This window comes from Chelonia mydas, chromosome 3, assembly GCF_015237465.2.
Source record: "Chelonia mydas isolate rCheMyd1 chromosome 3, rCheMyd1.pri.v2, whole genome shotgun sequence".
Classification (NCBI taxonomy): Eukaryota; Metazoa; Chordata; order Testudines; family Cheloniidae; genus Chelonia; species Chelonia mydas.
This window is the reverse complement of record NC_057851.1, coordinates 152,344,808-152,367,329: the sequence shown is the minus strand read 5'-3', so window position 1 is coordinate 152,367,329 and position 22,522 is coordinate 152,344,808. Positions and strand designations below refer to the sequence as shown.

At 40.1% G+C, this 22,522-nt stretch overlaps 1 protein-coding gene across 6 annotated transcripts in view; it reads right to left on the bottom strand.

Moving 5' to 3' along the window:
• Nucleotides 1-1,566: 1,566 nt before the first annotated feature.
• Nucleotides 1,567-22,522, bottom strand: part of CDC42BPA (CDC42 binding protein kinase alpha) — a 328,646-nt gene continuing 307,690 nt past the window's right edge. For 2 of the 6 annotated variants that reach the window (XM_037895606.2, XM_027833828.3), the window contains 3 exons: nt 8,887-9,004; nt 8,066-8,223; nt 1,567-6,598 (listed from right to left, as the gene is read on the bottom strand). In XM_037895606.2, coding sequence (XP_037751534.1) covers nt 6,467-6,598; nt 8,066-8,223; nt 8,887-9,004 — 408 coding nt within the window. In that variant the 3' untranslated portion in view covers nt 1,567-6,466. Of the gene's footprint in view, nt 6,599-8,065; nt 8,224-8,886; nt 9,005-14,890; nt 15,077-15,341; nt 17,309-22,522 lie in introns of those variants that run through there. The other 4 variants (XM_037895609.2, XM_037895608.2, XM_043543551.1 and 1 more) reach the window with 4 other exon arrangements.

Here is a 22,522-nt window from a genome sequence, read left to right as displayed (position 1 = left end):
TCCCCAGTGCTGAAGAGCCAAAATTCAAAGACAAGTTCTAAGTACTACACTTAAGAAGGAAAAATTAAATGCATCACTACAGAATGGGAAATAACTGACTAGCTGGTGATACTGCTGAAAGGATTGGGGATGATTAAAGTGGATAACAAATTGCACAAGCAAACGTTCTAGAGTGTATTTTTAGGCATGTTGTATGTAAGACATTGTCCCACCTATTTGGCACTGGTGAGGCCTTAGCTGAAGGACTGCATCCAGTTCTGGGGACCATACTTAAGGAAAGATGTGAGGCTAGAAGGGAGCAACAAAAATGATAAAAGGTTAGTCTTAATAAACCTATGAGGAAAGGTTAAACTTGGGCATGTTAACTCTTGAGAAAAGAGTGGGGAGGTAAGACTTCAATTATGTTAAGGACTGTTACAAAGAGGACAGTGATCAACTGTTCTCCATGTCCACTGAAAATAGGACAGAGTAATGGGCTTAATTTTCATCAAGGGAGACTTAGGTTAGCTGTTAAGAAAAATGTTCTAATTACACAGGTGGTTGTGGAATCCCTATTCCAGAGCTTAACTACCTTTAGAAGCTTATCATTGGAGATTAAGTACAGGTTGGACAAACAGCTGTCAGGGATGGTCTAGGTTTACTTGGTCATGGACTGGATGAATTCCTTAGGTCCCTTTTGAGCCCTGCTTTGGTCATGTCAGCAATGAACTGTGCCCAGGTGGTAATTTCTGGGAGAGACCCAGTAGGTGCAGGTTTACTTAACCCATCTCAGGACTTCACTGGGGGACACTGATCAGCATTCATGTTTGTGCTCCCTGTCAGTACTCACCCTAGGCCAGGGAAGCTAATGATCTAACCAATGGACCAATTCAGTGATGAATCCTGGTCATGTGCTGACTGAGGCTACTGTCAAGATAGGAATACAAGTGTTTAGTCACCAACCTCCACCAGGAACAGATTAGAGCCAACAGGCTCTTGGTGTTGTGCCCTTAGGCCAAACATCAGAATCCAGCATCTTCACCAAGTTAACTGCATAAGGATATGGAGTTCAGCATCCTTGAGAAAATCCCCCCACTAAAGGACAGACCTGGTGGGCTGCATGCCAAATTTGCAGCTTTGCTTGAGATTAAGATCTAGAAGGGGCAAATGTCCCCATCATAGATGCAGGTCAGAAAAGTAGAACCCTATGCCCCTGTTTCCAGGAGCCTGCCAGTTGCCCCACTGAGACTGTTCAGGACATCTCACTGAAAAGCAAGGAAGTCAGTAACTGACTACTGATGAAAACAGGTTTAATTACAGTGGAACAGACTGAACTAATCAAAAAGCTCAGAGGCACTGTAGCTGATGCCATTCAATATACTGAAGTGTAAGGTGGCTAAAGTTCAACAGAACTCAACTCTAGCAGCGAGGGTGAATGTCTAAAGGGAGCTTCATCTGTGTATGTCAATATCACTTAGTAATGGGCAGGTTTACCTGATGGTTATACTCAACAAGAATACAAAATTCATTCCCTCTTCTAAAATCTTAACAGAGGGAGGGGCTGGGAAAAAACACAAAACATCGATCTTTCTAACAGTTCCCTGTTTTTATTGCAGTACATCAAAGTAGGTTAATATTAAGTGTTACCAACATAAAATATTGGTGTCAAGTCATTTATTACATTGTTGACTGTTCCACCTTAAATATTTCTGTGCAAAAGAATCTACATCATTCTGTAGCAGAGAATCTCTTACAATGTCCCCTACCACAGTGAGGGCATAAAACAAAATAAAATAGTGAGAAGAGGCAAAAAGCAGTCTTTTCCCCACACGCACACTTGTCAGCTTTTCTACTCTAACACAAAAAGTGATCACACCTATGCCATGCAAACCTGTACAATAATATTACCATGAAAAAACCTCAAAAATATTTTTTTAAAAAATAAATGATATGAAACTGTCATACATAAAAAAGCCGGTATAATTGCTCTGAAATACCAAGAGTGGTTTTGTGAGGATTTCTTCCCCATGAATGAAGTTGGTCTCTCTCTCTCTCTTTTTTTTTTTTTTTTTTTTTAAAAACTGTGGCTGGAAAGAAACAAGCTGTGGAATTGCCTCACTGCACAACAAGGTCTTGGAGATCTGCAGCAGATTGGCTCTTTGGGGGCTTTTTTCTCAAATAGGATTTGAGTACACAAGTCCATTTCATCTTCTAGAGCTACACTGGTGCCTACAGCCGTCGGGTGAGATTTGGGTCAGAACAGAGCATCTGTACCAGGCTTCTGTTTAGCAGGCCTGCACAAAGTCTACATACTACTTAGTGGTACATAAGCCCTTTACACAAGGGTGAACTACTTTAAAATTTTCAAATTTTGTGAACATGGTTGGAAAAAAAAAAAAAAAAAAACTTCCAACAACCTAGAAACATCTGGAATTTTAAGAACTCTTGTTATGATCTACCATTCAGTGGCTGGGCCTGTTTTCTTTTCAGTCTAACCCATCCGAGTTCCTTGATGTACAAAACTTGTATTATTAGGGTGCACTCATTTGTCAGAAATTCTTCTGACTGCAGTGTATCATTCTGAAAGTCTGACACAGTTCTAGGAAGAATGTTTTGCTTAAGCCCAAGGTTGTAGTAGTAGTTAACTACATCCACCAAATACATTATCTGTGCTTTTGTATGCAGAGAACACTGCATCCTTCTGCTGTGTTGTTTCATAAACCATATATCGGCATGCAACACGTGTTTGTAATTTTATCAGAATCAGATTATTGCTCTTAACAGCACAAGTCAGAACTGCAAAACTGTTGAATAATAAAAATCCACATTTAATAACAAACAAGCCAGCCACTAAAGAGACTGAGATGGAGAGAAAAGCTGCCTAAGTGATAGAACTATATTTTAAAACTAGCAAATGCAATCGGTTTAGATGTGGTATGTGAAACAGACAAAGTGCTAAAGCTTGGTTTGGGAATTATGAAATGTGCGAAGTAAGTGTGATTTTCTTTTTTGGGGGGCGGGGGGAGCTTAAATTGATTTCCTGCACCTTTTTTCATTCTGGAAGCTATGGTCCTCAGGGACATGCTTAAATCTATTTGGAGCCTTTCAGTGACTGAAGCAAAGGCATTTGCTTAAGCAGAGTATGTCCTGATAAGTGAAGAATGTTTTCAGTCTTAGCCCCCCCCCCCCCCCCCAAAAAAAAAAAAAAAAAAGAGATATATATATATATGTGTACACAGAACATATGCTAATATATTAGTCAAAATTCAGTTGGAGATTATACATTGCCTGGATAAATGCAACCATATATAACTGGAAACTTTAAACAATGCCTAGTAGCAAACACCAAACCTTACAAGCCAACTGCCTCTGAGATCTCAGACAAGAGTCTTATAGTTCAAATGACCAAGGTATTTTTCTTATCTCAATGAAAATTTAAAAAGCACACCTGCAACATCCATGTTTTGTAACAAATGTTCATAACAACAAAAATTTCAAGTGGTCTACACTTACAAGGACCCATCAGAACCGATTTCTTTTATAATTATAATTCCTAGAATGCTTTTTCTTTTCAAATAATGTATGTGGACAATTGCTGTTTCTCCCTCTTTTAAACAGGCATGATTTGTGTAAAATGTACAGTACCAGATCAAATACAATTATTTTGAAAAGGACACTGCCAAGGGCTAGAGGCCAACATAGGTACTGTATTTAACAGGATAGGTCTCACCTTCTGAAATTCAGCTCTGTAAAGTGACAAATCTATGCTCCATCTGAAAATGTACATTTAAACAGGTTCATATTCACCATAAGAGGAGAGTAAGCAAATGTACTGGTTTGTTTAGGGTTAATTTAAAAGTAAGCTGTATCTTGGTTCTTTGGTTCCATTTTCAAATGGAGCAGAGATGAAGCAAAAGGAATACACAGTTTGATTCCCGATAAACTGACCCTCCCATGTGGGATTATCACACAGGTTTTTGCTAGCAGCCTCGAATCTTCCCTTTAACAGGTTAACATCAAAATATGATTAACATTTAAATACAACATACAGTAAATACAAAACTAGTCTGCAACACTTTGAAACGTGTGGGGCCCTGGTGTGCTACACCAGGAGGAGGAGGAGGTGGCAACTGTAGGAAGAGAAGCCTTTGGTGCACATGGAACAATATACAACCTTTAAGAAAAATGTGACACTGGACTTTAATGAATGCCAGTCCCTCTGACATTTCTATTTGTGTCTCCTGCAAAGACATGAAAAGCTACCATACTGGGAAGGGACTCGGTGTTTGCCTGTTTGGTATAAATTTTACTACTAAATGCCAAGTTTATTTGTGACAATGAAACACAGGGCACCAACATGATACCAAACAGGACAGGCAGGATTTTGACATGATACTTTATAGAAATTTTTGTATTCCCCTCCTCCCGGTCCCAAAAAACCAACCAAGCAACCAACCTTTGAATGACAGGTTTATGTGCGGACAATCCACTCAATGCAGAATAAAGCACAGAACTAGCACCTAGGAGACCCTGCATGGTTACACAGTAAAGGCAATGCTGTGTCTTACTTGTGTTTTGGCTGTGCCTGTAGATTAACCTAATTTGTCTGCACCCTGCTTGAACTTACCCATAAATTCCTTCAGTGAAGGGAACCTGGAAAATTCCCACTCATTTCAGCATCTATTAATGTGAATGAAACGTTACATTGCTGACTGTAAGCACTTGGAATGGTTTGATAGGAGCCATAAAAAAATTCCAAATCATAGGAAAACCAGCTTTCTAAATACAAAAAACCTTTTATATGCTTGAGCGGGGTCGTGGCGTAAAGCTAGCAATGATCCCACTGAGAAGAGAAGCTCACACTGGAAAAGGGAATGGATGATCTTCCTGCTTGACATTGGTTTGCTTTTTATCTTGCCTCCTCTTTATTCCTTTGATTTAAATGTCAGGCTCTTTGCTGAAAGACAGACCTGCAACTTCTGCTGAGCCTGTCCTCTGGTGGTGTGTTTCTGCCTGCAACCTGCATCGCTGTTGAACTCAAACAGCAGGGTATTGTATAGAAAAAAATTGAAACCACAGTCCAAAATGATGGGGGATGGAAATGATTAACCTCATCAGCATGGCAGCTCTGGGCTACCAGGTGTCTTAAACTGCCACAGCATGAACAGTATTAGGTCAGCATCTTCAAGGTTCTTCGCTATGCTACAGCAACAATATATTCCACAGAGGCTCTTTTCGGGCTAACAGGACTCACATTTGACTGATGTAGATTGTATGCTAACATTTGATAATCAATGTAACAGCTTTCTGGTTAACATATGGCCAAGGTGGCTCAGAAAACCATTTCCTTCATCATTAAACCAGGTCAGGCACTGACCTTCTTGAGAAATGGTATCCCCTATGATTTCTTCTGCACTGTTCCATTATTGCCGTAGGGTGTATACTGTATCCAGCAGAGATCCATGAGTGCCAAGGGTGTCAAGCTGCACAACTAGTGCCCGCCTCACTGAAAACCATGGTGACAACATGGCTGAATGTTGCTCTTTGTTGTAGATGGGAGAGTGGTTCACTTTCAAATCAACGTTATTCTTGCACATGACAGGCAGGGTCATCTTCAAAATGAGGATTACAGCTTTAGTTCTGCTACTGACAAGAGGAATAAAGGTCACTGAACACACTGTGGGGGATTTCTCCTAAAACAATGCAGTGTCACCCAAAGGGAACATTCTGCTCCTGCATATATATAGGCCAGGCCTCCAATGTGTGTGTTACTTAGCATGAAAACGGGAACAACACAAATCTTTTTAAATTAAAGGTTCTCTTAAATAGGCATCCATCTTCTTCTGCATACATGATGCTGCTTTTTCTCCTTGAATATATACATACGTATTTAATTCTTAAATTTGCGTATTTATTTAAACTCTGTACTGTAGTAAAATATGCATCGTTTTAATAAGGATTTGCTGGCGACAATCAGATTGACATTCAAACATGGTGGCTAGCTGAAAGCTTTCATGTGCTTCCGACAGACTGGTTGCTCCCCACCAGAAGTGGGGTCTCTGTGCTACTCTTGTACAAGATAATTAGCTCTTGTATAGAAACAATCCATCTGATTTATTCTTTTAATTGATATTGTTCTGGTCTATTTAAGCTACTTTTTTTTCCAAGTTGAGGTGGGGTAAATATATTTATAATATCGGAAGCAGCTGTAGCCACATGAAATGAAACCAGTACTAATACAAATCTACTGCATCTGCTGTTTACCAACACCCTAGGTTTGCTTGTTTGCTGCTGCTAAATCTGGGGAGGCCGAGGCAGCGCTGAATAGTGCTAGAGAAGGCAAACCTTTTATCTTCTTCCCTCCCTTCCCCTCACATCATTTTCAGAGGGAGTGGGCAGGGTGATGAAAGTGAGAACTGGGTTGAGTGAAGGGGGAGCCATGGGAATAATAAGCCGCAGTGATGTTGGATCTGAATGCTGAAGCAGTTCATGAGTCCCAACTCACGTGGTCAGAGCTCTCCAGGGAGAGACTCTTGGTCTTGTGAGGAGAAACTGGGCTGGGAGGACTGCTTAGGTTGGAACTGTTAGAAGCTGTAGAATGCCTTGGAGAATCAGAATCCTGCAGCCCAAAAAATGCAGAAGAATATCAATAAGCAGTAACACAACAGGAGTAAATCAGTCAGACCGAAAGGGACATACATTTGACCAGCAGTTGGGTGGAGCTGAAGGTCTGCATATATTTCCCCCCTAAGTTTTCTGTCCAATAACACTCTTCGCTCAATATTTGCTTTTTTGTGCATTCGAGCAAGTTGTCTAAAGCCCAGTTCACACAAGGCTTAAGTAATGATGGTACACTGAAGAAGCATCTGCCCTTGTTACTGACAAATGATGGGTATATCACCTCAGTGAGGCTTGCAACATTGGGTTGCTTCTGGACCTCTAGCTGCTCTTGGACTCCCATATAGCAGTGGTGGCTGGAGACATTTTGTTTCACCCCTGGGTTTGGTTAAGTCTCCTTTCTGATGTGGACCTTGCCAGAGTTATCTGTCCCTCTGTAACTTTCAAAATGAATACTGATGCAAAGCACTCTATATAGACTACCCTTGAGATCATGTCAAAGCTTCAGTTAGTGTAGAATGCACCTGCCCACTCTGCAGTCAGAGCTGGCACTTAGTTCACTTTCATCTACAACTGTAAGTGTTGATTTTGATCTATAAAAGCCCTGGCAGCTTCAAAGCCCCCATCTCTCCCGACATAACAATGCAGAGGATGAGATTGGCTGGGGCAGTTTTGCAGCCATCTTCAGTTTGAACCAGCAGGAGCATGTTGTTCCTTGTGAAGGGCTCCTGACACTGGAATTTTCTCTCTGTTAGTCTGACCTTTATGCTCATCTGTTTACTCAGGATTCTGCCTGAGGAGCATGAAGGGGGGGTTGCAGTGAGGTGGTAACTTGGAGAGGTTGTATTTGTACGTGCACCTGGAGATGTAGTGAAAGGCGTGTTTTATAAATGGTGTAACGGATGAAACAATTAACTTCTCTTATCTCCCTTTCAATATTTTGGTGGAATGCAGATAAAACTTGTCTGAAGAGAAAAGATGATTTTTTGAATTTTTACGTATTAACTGATTAATTCTAGGTATTCAATGAACACAAAACCAATGTGTCTTTTTTATGACTTATCTGCTTATGGCCTAAAGCTTTCTTGCTGCCAAAAGACAAAAGGAGTACTGTCTCTTTTAGCTACAAAAGGTCAGTATCAAGTTTGTGCAGTTACTTTATCAAGCTACTACATTCATGAGCCTTATTGATTCCAGGGTACTGAGTATACCACCTCAATGCACTTTCTACACATCTGCCCAGATGTTTAAAGCTGACATAGTCTGACCAAAATCCTGTCAACAAGTCTCAAAAGACAAACAATAGAACACTTCGTTTTGAACAATGATTTCTAAGCTTCCTAGGGCCAAATCCTGCTCTGTTGCAGCTGTGTTATTCCAGATTTACACGAGCAAAACTGAGATTAGAATTTGGGCCCTATCAGTATCCACAGTTTGCAGTTTTCTTCCCTTCGCTCTTGTTACTCACCTCTCGTTCATAGTCCCTTGTCGGCACATCACTGCCTTGGTCTAAACCACCAGAGGACAGTGAACCATCTGATGGTGATGCCATAGGCTGACGCTTGGCTCCATAGCTCCCGCCTGAGAATTCCCGCCGCAAAGCACTGCCGTTCTGTGCAGACGATCCTAAAAGGTGTGGGTGAATAAAACTGCATCATGGATGTGTGTGCAAGACACTAAGAAGTTGGCTAGCTGTTACTTTTAGTTTTGTTTTCCTACAGAACCTCCCTTTACATAATCTTTCTTCCCTGTTTTCCATGTACTCTGGATTAGATGGTGGATGTGCTCATGCACTGGAACCCTGCAATATCTTGGCAGGATGGTGGGAATAAAATTTAACCCTTCTAGGTCAGCAGCCAGATTTCCAGTGCTGTTACATACACAGAAGGCTCCAAGTAGTTAACTCTAACAACAAAGTTAAAAAAAACCAAAACATTGGGGTGAATGGACAATTTGCCTCTGACTTCAATGGGGGCAGGATGAAGCACTTAAGCAGCGGTCAAGAAGTCACAGTACTGAGGAATACAGTACTAATTCTGATATCGTTATAATACCATAAAGATATATATGTTTTAAGAAACAGGAAACACCATGTGGGATTCTCAGAAGTTCTCAGCATTAGTCCAATTGGTAAAACTCTCTCGTTGGCTTCTGTGGGAACAGAGCTGGGCCACTGCTGAGCAACTCTGAAAATCCTGCTCAACAAGCACAGCTGTAACGTTCCTGCATGGGGCAGTGTGAAGTTATAACGTTTCTGCACAGGGCTTGTGGCAAGCCAGAGACACTCACTTGCTGCCAACCCGCTGCTGGCGCTCATCGATCGCCCTGGTTCTGTGCGGGATTTTGTGATAGATGGGATACTGACAGAGGCACTGAACATGGTCCGACTCTCCTGAGGCCGAAGGTTCTGCAGTGCAGGGAGACACAAAGAGAGAAAGGTTTGTGTTCATTAATTCATTTACTGCTGAGTCAGCAGTGGATACTATAGGGAGGAGGTACCAAGTTAAACAAAAAAAACCCAAATGCCCTCACCTTCCCAGAGCTAATTTTCTGGGTGACAGGTCAGCAAATTTGCAGGATACTATTTTGCACCTAAGTGCAGAGACTGGAAGAACACACAGCATGAAAGTGAAGTTTTGAATTACATGGACATATGTAGACAACTGAAAGAACATTCTAATAGAATCAGAATTTTCTTGCTGATGTTGACAAGGAGCCTGACAACTGGTACCAATTTAGATAATACAGTCAGTTAAAAAAAAGATGCTTAATGTAATGCATTGTTTCTAGCTATATCTTTCCAAGTAGTATTTCATTGAAATGTATCTCTTTGATGCCATAATTCGTGGCTTGTATATATTTTGTATGACACTGTTATCTAATCAGCCCCTGATGCCTACAGTGTATTTCTTGCAGTTATACAGACGTATTAGGCCAAACTCTGCTTTCAATTATGCGCGAGTAACTCCACTCTAACTGGCGGAGTTACTTCAGAAATTCATGGGAATAGTTGAGCAAACTTTGGCCTTCTGTTTTCAGATTATATTGCACAAACAAGAATATTTTAGTCTGAACGCTAATCAGATGCTTTTGGTTTTCTAAGAGTATTTTCATTTATTGTCATCCCAAATTAGGGCTCACTCTACTGTTTCCAATGTGACTGCCTGTCTCTGGAGCTTTAGCTAAACATAAGCATCGGCTTATCTTGCTCCTCAGATGGTTTGTATATAGAACTCATTAGCATTAATGGGAATTAGGTATATCAAACCTCTTCACACAGAGGTGGAAACACAGCCCCTTTGTAAAAAAAAACAGATGCAAACAATTTATAGCACTGAGCAATTTATAGCACTCATTCCATTTCATCTTTAAAATACACCCTCTCCTTATACTTTTTTTAATCACTAATACCCATGAAATCTTCATTATACTAAGATAACGCAGTTCAGCATGAAAGAAAATTCACAACTGCAGCTGCCTTCTGAAGCAAGAATGTTACTGAAATTTAAAAATGCAATAAAAACGTTGGAATTGGCTCAGTCCAACCCTCCTATGGGTATTTTCTCAGAGAGAATCAGACATGTAGCCATCTGTTAGCAAAATATCCTGTACCACAAAAAATAAGCAGCTCAGCCAGACTCACACCATGTTTATGGCAGGGAAAAGCCTTAACCCAGACATTCCATTGCTGTCATGCCATTTTCAGGGGGGTTTTTGCACACTTTGAAGCCCTTCCCCTCGTGCACATCATGTTCCCAATATGTAATTTGTAACCTTTTATTATTAGATTTTAAAACCATTTCTCTCACCTATACTATATTTATTTCTACCATTACTACATAAGAGACACCTTAGCTGCAAGGGATCTCAAATCTACCTTTAGGAAGAAGATATGACGAAGAAGGCAGCATTACATTGCCACTTTTAGCCCCCACAGTGAGAGATGTTAAAAAGATCTGAACACACATCTAGTGCCACACCATTTTATTAAACAATACTTTTTTTTTCTTTTATAGAAGAATCATATTATTGTTTCTTATTATAATAATACAGGCATATCAAGTCAGTATGTAAAGTCAGTGTACAGGGGAAAATGTGAGCTTGAACTATTTCATACAGTGTGCATCACATCACACTTTGTAGCTCTCATCAGTTGATAAATAGGCGTATAAAACATCTCCATATCTATACACTTATGTCTCCTCCAATAGATGGTAAGAATATGTACAATAATTTAAAGTATCTATTGATTTCTCTAGGTAGGTTACAGCTAAAAAGAGGGTTTCTAGAAAATGAATAGATTAAAGTTAGCAATGCAATTAGAACATGTAAAGTGCTAAGAATTGTTTGTTACTTTCCTTTTGTTTGTTTCCTTTGCCATTGTTTCTAATGCTACACTTACAATCAATCCTTCTGAGTTAATAAGAGATACTCCCTCCTCATTCTTACATGTGGAGAGAAAAATTCATTTTTAATTTGCAATAGGCAAACAAGAATTGTGAATTTCTTTCCACGATCTCTCTCAGTTACCATCATAAGAGAATCTGAGACGCTAGGGGTGGAAAAGCCCTACTGATTATCCAGTCTGTCTCCCTGCCAAGGTTGGATTGTTCCCAACAGTACTTTAGCAAATACTTGCAGGTTTTAAAATGTGCCTCTCAAATAATTCCCAAGAATATATTATCCTGCATTGTTTGTACACACTTTTTTCAGAAAGCAGTGAACAAATGAAATATATTTGACAACAATCTTATCTCACTTATCACAGAACATTAAATGGAGTATCTAGTGCTTGTTCTTGTGCCATCCAGCACATGGTAGGCAATTTTGATATAGTTTACAACAACATGAGCATATGGATAGGACAGCAACAGCTAAGACTGCACAGAATGATAAGGTATTAAGCACTCAAGGGTGTTCGGCTATTGAGGTATTCTGAGACACACTAGGGAAAGCCAAATACAGCACTCTGAGTTGTTATATATTGTGATTAATACATTGGAAATTCAAAAAGGGGCTTTTATGCTTGTCAGATGGTTCTTCAAAGAGAATTGGTATGTTTAATGATAAGGTGGCTACCCTCAACAGAAACTAAGCAACCTCAATCAACAAAGGGGGTGGGGTTGGGAACAAAATTTTGGTTCTTGGAAAGAATACATTAATTTAAAAGAGATCAGCTGTAACACATTAAACCATTAAAGATGGCAGGCACAAAACTTGAGCACCATTGTTTTCCCCTCTATCTGTTTGGAAAGTCCATGTAATCCTTATAAATGTTTATCCCTTCAGAGCAAATGTTCCACTCTTCTTTCTTCTAAAAAAATCAATGCCAGTAAAGAACAGAAACAATGGTAACAAAACAGCATGCACATGACACAGACAAAGAATTCACATAAGGGAACAAACAGCATCTGAAAGCAGTGGTTATAAAACAGCAAAGAGCAACAAGTTAAAAGTCATTATGAAAAAATAACTCTGAGACAACCATTTAAACACACACAGATCAAACAATTCAAATCCCAGCATATAAAATCCATCACCAGCACTGAACCAAGCAAAAATAAACAAACAAACAGTGAATAGACAATATGCCTTTGAAGAGGAAATAATTGCAGTGGAGACCTGCTTGCAGAGCAGTCTGAGTTAATTGTAGTGATGGAAGGTGAAAGTCCCTTAGTTCAGTGTATCAGAATGCAGATCATGATCTCAGTCAGAGAATGAAATAGACGCGAGGAGGGTTGCCACTCTGCACAGATACAATGGTTGGTAGATCTGTGTAATGGTGGATCTACGTATTGCTCCTGCTCCTCTACCATGTTGTCCCTGATCTACCCCAAACCATACCTCCATGTGGCCTTCCTTAATTCACCTCTTTACGCAATGAAACTACACCAGTCCTGCTGCACATGGGCCTTCCAGAGCCATGGGTGATTGGTGAAATTTGTCTCTATAGGAGATTTCCATTGTATTTTCTAAGCAGCCTCCTACTGGGATTTATATTTATCTATCATTAAACAAACCTTGTTTTACTATTTCCCACTGTACAAGGTTATTTTGATCATATGAAATCACAAAGCAATATGAGAGCCCATGTGCATTACAGACACATTTTTTAACTCAGATTGTTGAATCCATCCTATTCAGGTTCTTATAGTGTGCCCATTGCTTTGGTAGTGGAGCAACTCCCGAGTTCCATGAAGAGCACTAGTGTCCTTAGGCTAAGTGGAAAAAAACCCAAACATCCCCTGGTTTACACAGTACCATTTCTCTCCTCCAGCCACAGCAAAGCAGAGAAGATGCATTCCTTCACACAAGCCAAGCGTCTTATGCTCTAAGGAGCTTGAGCTGAGCCCCACACAGAGGGCTCCTGAGTCACTGGTGTCACTCCAGTTTTACACTAGTGTAACATCACTGAATTCAGTGTAACTGCAATGTTAGTACTGTGAGTGCTCTATTTTTACCAGGATTTTACACAGCAAGGGCCCAATCAAGCAGCCCTCAGTGATTTCAGTGCGGTCACTCACAAGAGTAAGGAAGCGATGTAGGATTGGGTCCTGATGTGTAATCACTTACTGAAATACACCTGCATGTTTTAAGTATGGAAAATAATGGGTGCACCAAGGGGGATAGTCACTGATGCAAAGTGGGACTTCAGTGGGGCATAAGCCTTGGGTTGGCCTTTGCACAAACCATGAATTTCAATCCTACTTAATAAGGATTTTGTTGTTATTTTTGCATTAAGTTGGGTATTCTTCTCATATATTCCACACAACTCTCCACCCAGAAAAAGCCACAAGTTTAAACAGATTGAACAAACCAGATGCAGATGACCACATATAGACCATCTTCTCCAAAATGCTGTTGCTTTGTTTTTGCTTATTTTGTGGTTGTGATGGTCAGGACTTTTCTGACAGTGACAACTGACCATGTATTCAGTCCTCGGGATTTAATTGTGCATGGCTGGCCTCTTCTGATTCCCCCAAATTTTCCTGTTGACAGCCTGGACTCTGTATTGCAATTTCCTCCCCTTTTATGTGAAAAGAGTAACTTTCCCTGAGGGGTTCAAATTCTTGCAAGTATTGTACATAGGCACAGACCTGAAAACCCTATCCAGCAACAGGAATCTGTAGTGGATTCTGGTTTAGGTTACCCAAAGCTGCAGAAACACTGCTGTATAAGCCCTCTGCAAAAGAAGCAGTGAAAGGGTATTCCAAGCAGTCTAGCAGTCAAGCTTTTGCATATAGGCGCATAAAGGGCCTGAATCCAAAGCACACTGCAGTCAACAGGAGTCTTTTCTTGGAGTTCAGTGAGCTTTGAATCAGACCCAAACAACCCTGATCAAGCAATGGCATCTATGAACAATCTCCCTTGCAGATTATTCCTGGTCCTACTGGAGATAATCTGGCAGGACAGTGTATGGCAGAACTGTAGGCCAGAACACAGTGCACGGTAACAATATGTTTTGCAATGTATGTTCGTGAGCATTTTATTATTATTCATTATTTGTATTACTGTAGAGCCCAGGATTCCCAGTGATGGACCATGGACCTCTCAGTGCTAGGCGCTATGCAAACATAGTACGAAGTGGCTGTCACTGCCCTGAAAATTTTACCATCTAAGTTAAAGTGTCTATTCATCGCCTCTTGTCCTACCTTAGTCTCTGCTTAAATACAGTTATAGGATTTTCTTTCTCCGTAATGAAGCGCACACTATTTTTGGTTTTTTCCTTAGTTGCTCCTTTTGTCTATCATCCTGTTGTAGGTTTGTCTAATTTAGGCTGTAAACTCTTCAGGGCACAAAATGAGCCTCTCTTAACTCTTGTAAAGGACCATACAAAGTTCTTGCACTACAGAAAAGTTTATTTTTAATAAACAGCTCAAAAGTTTGGCTCAACATAGGTATATCCTGAGCCCTTTTCCAGCTCAAACCTATCAAGAATACAGAATATCTTTCCATTGCTGACAGCTAGAGGATGAACACTGTGGAATATAAAGCTCTATAATTTAATCTTCCACACCCTTTTTAGTAATTTAAAATGGAACATTATTTTCCTAGGAAAAAGGGTCAGTCCAATAATTTTGCTCCTTAATTTTTTAAGTTATGAAAAATTGTTTCTTCATATGTCACCAACAGTGGAAAACATCAGGATGGAATGAGAATACAAAACAGCCAGGGGAGATTTAAGAGGTGAAAGAAATCATTCACAAAGTTTTGTTTCTCCCATGTTATTAGCTAGGCAAAAGGAAAACCACACAGTGTTAGTACAGTGAGCACCCAACTCAGCCGTTCATACCCTCAGAGTCACAAAGGCTGGTGTACCAGGGACAGAGCGCAGAGATGGGGAGTATGCAGGGTTTATGGAATCATAAAAGAGGAATTTTTCAGCTGAATTAACAGTCATGTGATAGATGTGCTTGAAGTTGCTCGGAGAGGAGATCAGACTGAAGTGATGATGAGGGGATGGATATGGAAAACACGGCTATCAAAGACAACAGAGAGAAAAAGGTTATGAGGGACGGTTTCACTAGTTATACAGGAGGCGAAATGACTAGCAAACACCATCGGCAGGGATAAGCATAATTTGAAAGACTGGATCAAATTCACTGTAAGTATCCTGCTTGCAAGAAAATAGGCAGATCCTTAGATTACCCTCCCAATCCCCTTATCAACTTCTTTACATTGTATCCCATGTCCCTCTGACCTGGCTACTGCCATAAACTTAAAACAAATCAAACTTATAACTCATTGGGAATGGATTCTAATATTTATTATTATTTAATACTTCAAACAGCACCATACTTCAAACAGCCTGGTGCTTTACAGACAAAGGAAAAGCATCAGATCCCTGCCTTGAGGAGCTTACAATCTAGGTTAGACATAACACAAACAAGGGAACGTGAACAAAGATGAGATGGTAAGGGAGGGAAGATTGGGGGGGTACGACAGTGAAAAAGCATAAGACCTGCTTCTTGTTATGCAGACATTTTGAGGATTTTATTAAAAAAAAAAAAGTCAGCATAAGGATATATTATATTTATAGTTTCAGGGAACAAAGGGTGTCAGCAGGGCAGGAATGGAGGTGAGCATGGGAAGGGGAACTGGTTAGTTTCAGGCTAGTGGGGTGAAATTTACCCTGTGTAGGAGGACAGGGAAAGACCTATGCATCAGCAAAGACCAAAATAAGTCCTATGGGACTTTAGGCCTTGTCCTGTCTCTCTGTGCAGCAGTGAATTACACCCTTAGTGCATGAGGCAGAAAGATACTCAGAAATGCAAGTATTTTGATAGGTGAACTCAGCATTGTTGGGTGCTGTGCTCCCAAAATGTAAAATATAGACAAAGAGAAAAAAGTGAATTAAATCTGCAAATTAGACAAAACCAATTTATATTTAGTCTCCAAAGAATGTGCTGACACAGGTGCTTTTGTGATTCGAAGACATCTACATCCAGGAGACTTATTTGAATATTTTTAAGTCTCATTTTCCCTCCATCTACAGAATCATTCCATATGTGCATATTCAGGAGGTCAGTCTGCTTTGGGCTGGAATGGCCAATGGCAAACTAGACCAGTTTTTCCTAATCTTCAGCCCTTTCTCCTTCCCTTGTCCAACTGATCTCACCAACTTTTGAAAAAAAAGAATCTGAGCAATGTTAGGACTTTAAAAACAAAATATGGTGCAAGATAGCTGCAAATCAATCAGCTGACTCGTCTGCTAAACCTAAGGCAGTACGTTTTACCCAAGGAATTTATAGAAGTTCAGGGAAACAAAGTGACAGCCCAATATATATTATCTCCAGTCTCAAACAGTAGTTATTACTGTTCTCTACTGTTCCCTCAATCTGAGCTGCTAAGATCCCAACAATTTGCTTTTTTACATATTTGTGTTGTGAAGCATTGCATGGTCAATAAAGCATCAATTACTGATTTACAGCATTTGGTGTATAATGTATACTAATTGTTATTAATATGGGTAGCAGAATCTAGGATATTAGTACTATCATCAGTGTAAGGGAAGCCACTTTTCTGATAATGGTCTCAAGTGGAAAGCAGAGATTGCTGAGCCAACTGTACAAAATAGTGTGCTTGCTGCAGAATGAAGGTATGTTTTAAAAAGCCAACAAGGAAGGGAAAAAAATCTTAACACTACAAGCTTGGAAGCAGACAGCAGGCCCCCAGCAGACCATAAAAATGTTTAGCCAGCATGCACTAATATGGCAATGCCAGGATACAGCAACACTTTTGGAAACCAATCCTCCCTCCAAGGATCACAGTATGTTTTCAAATGTAGGGTTCCCACTGGCTTTACGTAATACTAAAAGTACATAATAATAATTACTTCGAATGCCTCTGCATGTAAAATTCTACATGTTTCAGTAAATCTGGCTGGTTACTGAAATATAATGATTTATGCATCATGAAATCAGATTTAAGTATAATGAATACAAGTTCAAATATAACGTCTGTCAAGAATAGTCCTGTAAGGAAAATATCAGGCATGCAGAGTATGAATGTAAAATCAAGTCCTGCATATCCGATGGACACAGGTAGTTGGTATGTGCTGCAGTAAGTGTAATTCCAGAATTCGGATCTTCACTACAAGGGAGCATCCATGATATAGTGGCTTCAAGAGTCAAGAGGGCAGAAGGGAGACCAAAAAATGTACTGAATTGCCAGGACAAAAGTTCACGTGTTTTTAATTGGTGACAGGCTGCTAGGGGAAAAAAGTGTAAACACATAAGTCTGGGGATACTAACAGGAATGATTCTAAATAACACAAATCAAGACAGTGATCCAGAACTAGGTGTATATAATATATATAATTACGGCTCTATTAGTGGCAGATAAGAACTTTTGTTCTTTTAAGAAAGTGAACCCACCTACCACAAAGACTCAAACTAACCATTAAAATATTATGAAAGTATAGTTGTTAGAAACTTTACAGTTTTCACTGCCTTTTGTATTTTCACCATGACGGCCCCAATCCTACACCGAGCTCTGTGCAAACAGAGCCTACTCGGATCCCCACTGGGTATGTCTACACTACAGCTGGCAGAGAGTCTTCCAGTTGGGCAGACTCACACTAAAAATAGGAGTGTGGATGTTCTGGCTTAGGCTGGAGCTCAGGCTCTGAAGCCAAGAGGACTGGGTGGGCTAGAGAGCCTAAGTTTCTGCTCAAGCCAGAATGTCCACACTGCTAGTTTTAACATGCTAGTGCAGGCCCTGTAGTGCAAGTCTGTTGACCCATGCCAGGAGACTTGCTCCCAGCTGCAGTGTAGACATACCCATTGCGATCAATGGGGCTATGTGCAGATGCATGGGTAAATCCACAGCGAGTATAGCATAGGATTGTGTTAAAAGGCAGCAATTTACTCCAATCACATCCAAGAGTTTGACTTACTCCTTAAACAGACAACTTTTCAAAAACAGATGTCTGAACTGTGCTCACACACTACATATAAGCACCAACAAACCTGCAAACTGCACACAGAAAGCAATGACATCTTTATAAGCATATTGTTACACGCATAGGCAAATTCAAAAATACATGGTGTGCATTTCCATGTTCATGTGCTGGCATCTATTTTGGAGAATGTGTCCCACAGTTTGGAACAGCTAAAAACTCTCAATTTTACTAATTATTATTTTATAACTTAAAGGTTTTGAAATTGAAATCTTAAAATTGTAATTCAATTTTAAATTAGTGCTGTACAAGACATATTTACAGACAGTCCCTGGTCAGAGAGTTTATACTCCAAAAGGAACACACAGATAAAACACTGAGAAGACGGATTAGCATACAACACTAAGCCTGTTTCCTCCTCCTCCCCGCCCCTCAATTTTTTAAAAGTGCATTTTAGTGCTCATAAAAAAATGGGTACAGCATGGGCATAGACAGTACAAGATTTCCTCACACACTGCCCTGCCAATGTACCTCAACCTGGATCTGGAGGATCAACTCTAGGAGTTTAAGCTCTATAGTTCAGTCAGTCTTCGGCCTTGACACTGAGAATTTCAGTTAGTACCAACTGTGATAGTGGATTTGTTTGTTGTAGGGACAGTTCTCCACTAGAAACTCAACCCATTTGACAGCGGTCACCAAGGAGATGTTAGACAACAGTTATTTTACATTACTGTCATCGTGAGCTAGATACAAACCGTAGACCCAGAGATAAAATCTCCATATCTCACAATCAAACCCCTCTCATCTAATCCTATGATTAAATATCTATCCTGCCTCAGGATCTATTGGCAAGGACCCTTCTGTTTGTGCAGCATCCCATTGACTTCAATGAAATCTCATACTGGGTATATGGATCCATGCTAGCAGATCCTCATGTAAGACTGGGGTAGCTAAGGATTCACTCACGTGAACAGGGTGGAAAATTAAGCCCTCTTTTTCTTCTTCGTATTTTCAGCTTTTGTTTTTTAACATTTTTGCATTATAACATTTAAAGGACACATTGTTTACTTTAAATATAAAACTGTACAAATGCAATGCTATGACTTTTCTCAAATAAAAAGAAAAATTAGAGCTGATAAAAATAGTCTGACAAATGCATTTTAGCTGTGAAATGATTAACCTGCACAGTTTGCACCCCCGAGTGGTAGAAACCTTGAAATGTAAAAAGTATTGAGCTTGTCCCTGTCTAGTTCTGCTTTAAAAAGGAGTTCAAAAAATAAAATGTTCCAATCTTTTCCATATTTCATGGAAATAATTTTCATGAACACTATTTTCTAAGGCAGAAAATGCAATCTGAGCACCATGAATATAAAAATCCCAAATCAGAATTATTACGCACTCAGACATACACTCCTATTTAAATTTTCATAACAAGCTGCGAGCTTGTGAAATAATTTCAAAGGCATTTCCTTTCCTTCAAAGAGGAACTATCATACAGGAAAAGCATAGAGATGTATCAGACTAACACTCTAAGTCTCTTCACCTTTCTTTTTATTTTTGTACCTCGTGTTCTAGTTCTTAAAAGTATTTTGTGTTTAGATAATGGCTTGCCCACTCCCACCTATTTTCTATTCCCAACTGATCCTTGAGTGAAGTCATTATAAATTATATTTGATTTGTAACATCACATTCAGTTGTATGGTAACAGAGTGTAATGCCAGAAATATGGTATTTGGACTTCAAAGCAGCAGGGGAAACAGCTGCCTGGAGAAGAATCCTTATCCAGGTACAAATTCTGAAATTATGCAACGGGAGTGCAGAGAATTACTGTCTAGATTTAAATTGCTCTAAGTACAGATGTCCCCTTTTCCTTTTTGCTTCAGTGTGAACAAAATAGACTAATAAAAGGTCTGTCTAGTCTGGTACTGTCTCTCTCTCAAGAGGAAGCTGTAAAAGAACCCCACGTAGTGCAACAGCATTTCTTAGGGGAAATTTTCTTCCTGACCCCAGGTGATTAACATGGTGATTGACATAACTCTTGTCATTTTTATCCTAAGTCGTGTAGCACTGCAGGCACAACTGTAATAACAAATGTGAAATCCAGTCTAACTACAGTAATATATCCTAACATTGAGGTCCATATGTTAACCTATAGCAGTGAGTTCTTAAGGCTAACTTCAGTACTAAACTATAGTAGTGAAGAAGTCCTACACTGTATATAAATTTAATGTACTTTAATCCATTCTAAGTGAAAAGTGGAAATCACACATTTTCTCCAAAATTTCATATTCCCTGGTGAGAATTAGAAAACTAATCCTAACTCTAAATGTGACCATTTAATTAAAATAAAGCCTGTTTAATCAGAATGAGTTTAGAGCTAAAAGTCTTTTAGAACTGGGGACACTGAGGAAAAACAATGGCACTTCCAAAATGTTAATGCTGGATTAATGTATTTTTATAAACTAGCTCAGAAAGGGACACTTCACACTTCCACTCAGTTCAGTTTTGCTACTAGGAAAGGGCTAGGTCAACAGTCTTTGCAACTATTGGCTCCCATTCACTCCCTTTCACTGAGGGTGACTAACAGTATTGCTTTTTGACCCACCTCCAGGAGAAGCAGGTATTCGTTCCTCTAGAAAACTCATGCTTTTTTTCAAGTTCCAGCTGAAAGTGGAAAAGTCAAAGGAAACGTTCTCCCATGTATAGCTTTAACCCTAAACCCTTGACCTCCAAAAATTATTACCTTCTTTTAAAATAACTGAAGTTGGGATCCAAAGCTAGCCCTTTTCCAGCAGTTCTTTATTAGTAAGATAAACGCTGGCTGTTTGCCAAGTTCCCTTAGATCTGCCTCAGGCACTTCACTATCCGGCTTGTTCTTATTCGCCTAATAATTACCTTTTTGTTGTTTATTGCCTATTCTCACTATTAATGCTGTCAATACCAGGATTCTCAGAGTGTTCCATTACTGGTTAGAGAGCCTTTATTCTCTGTACATATAGTTTCCTCAGCTGATGACCAGATATTGCCAAAGTAGTTAATGTTCAATAGGCAGGGCTTTATGGTAATGTGCAATGTAAAAGTACCATCAGCTGCAAAACTGAGGTAAAATGAACATTCTGAGGTCAGAAATTATGCCCCAAACCCTAAGTAGCGCAATACCATTGTACACATCCTTTTTCTGCCTTACCACCATCTTCTCCACTTTTTCTCAAGGACCATTAACAGTTGCAAACATTTTCTGCTGCCTTAGGCCCATAAACTTTAGTTAAGAGTGATGATCATTTAGTTTAGAGTGATGATCATGCCCACTGTATTTATGATATATGCCTACAAGTTACACGAACAAATCCTTATTCAGGCCACAGCCCCTCAGAGCTCATTCACTTCAGTGAGTGTTTAATTATTTAAAAAAAAAAAAAAAAAAAAAAAGTAGTTTTCACACAAGCAGCTCTGTTTCAGTGATGCCAGCAGACACAGCAGCCTGGCTAGAGAGAGTGGAAAATGGGAACTTCAGCATGGATGAAATCTGGGCCTAAACACAGTAGAACTGATATGGTTCCACTATACAAGGGGAGCAGGCTGCAGAGAGACCAAGCAGGGGGCTCTGCATATGGCAATGAAACATTGGAGTTAGGAGAAAGATTCACTGGCCATTCCATGCACGAGTCAAAACCAGGCACCACAGACGCTACTGCGTTCTGAGAACATAGTAGCAGTGCCAAAGCTGCTGTGTGGCCTTCGGCGGGGGAACCCATCTCTCTGGATTTCCACAGAGAACCAGAGTCCAAACCCTGTTAATTTGGACCGTGAGCAGGGGCTGTTGTTTCCCCCCATAATGTGTGCTGTATGAACAGCTCATGTGAGTGACTGCGCATAAATTAATGGCGGCTCGTGACTTTCTTGACAGGTGAGACTAATGACAAAATCGTTATTTCCACCTCTGCCCAATGTATAATGTAATAGCTATTAAAAGCTTACCTTACTTATAGTGAAAAAGCAGCAGGTGGACTTGGGAGCTGGAGCCGCTGCTACATGGGCTGGAGCAGGGGGTGGAGCATGAAGCAGGCCTGGGACACAGCACTGGCTACTTGTGCACATGCATGAGCCCCACCAAAAGGGGGAGGGAGCTGGGGAGGTGCAGGGCACGGGCTCCACCCCACCTACTCCCTACAAACCCTCAGCAGCCCAGCCTTAACTGCATCACCTCACCAAGCCGTGGTTACCACAGCAATGCCTTCATAAAGTGACTCCTGGAGATGGTAAGTTGCTACAATAAAAAGGCAGCTTCTTGTGGCACAATTAGCTATACCAAGACTTGAGCCTCACGCAGCACTTTCTTCAAACTTTCTGGTGTTGCATTTCACTACTGGAGAGAGTGAGTCGTGACATTTAAATCAAATCACAATTTGTTCTTAAAACTGCATATGTTTATCAATTACATAAAAAATATGGAAAATGTATTTTGTAGTTTTTGGGAATTCTTGTTTAGGCTGAGCCTCACCTGTCTGGGCTGACGAACTGGCC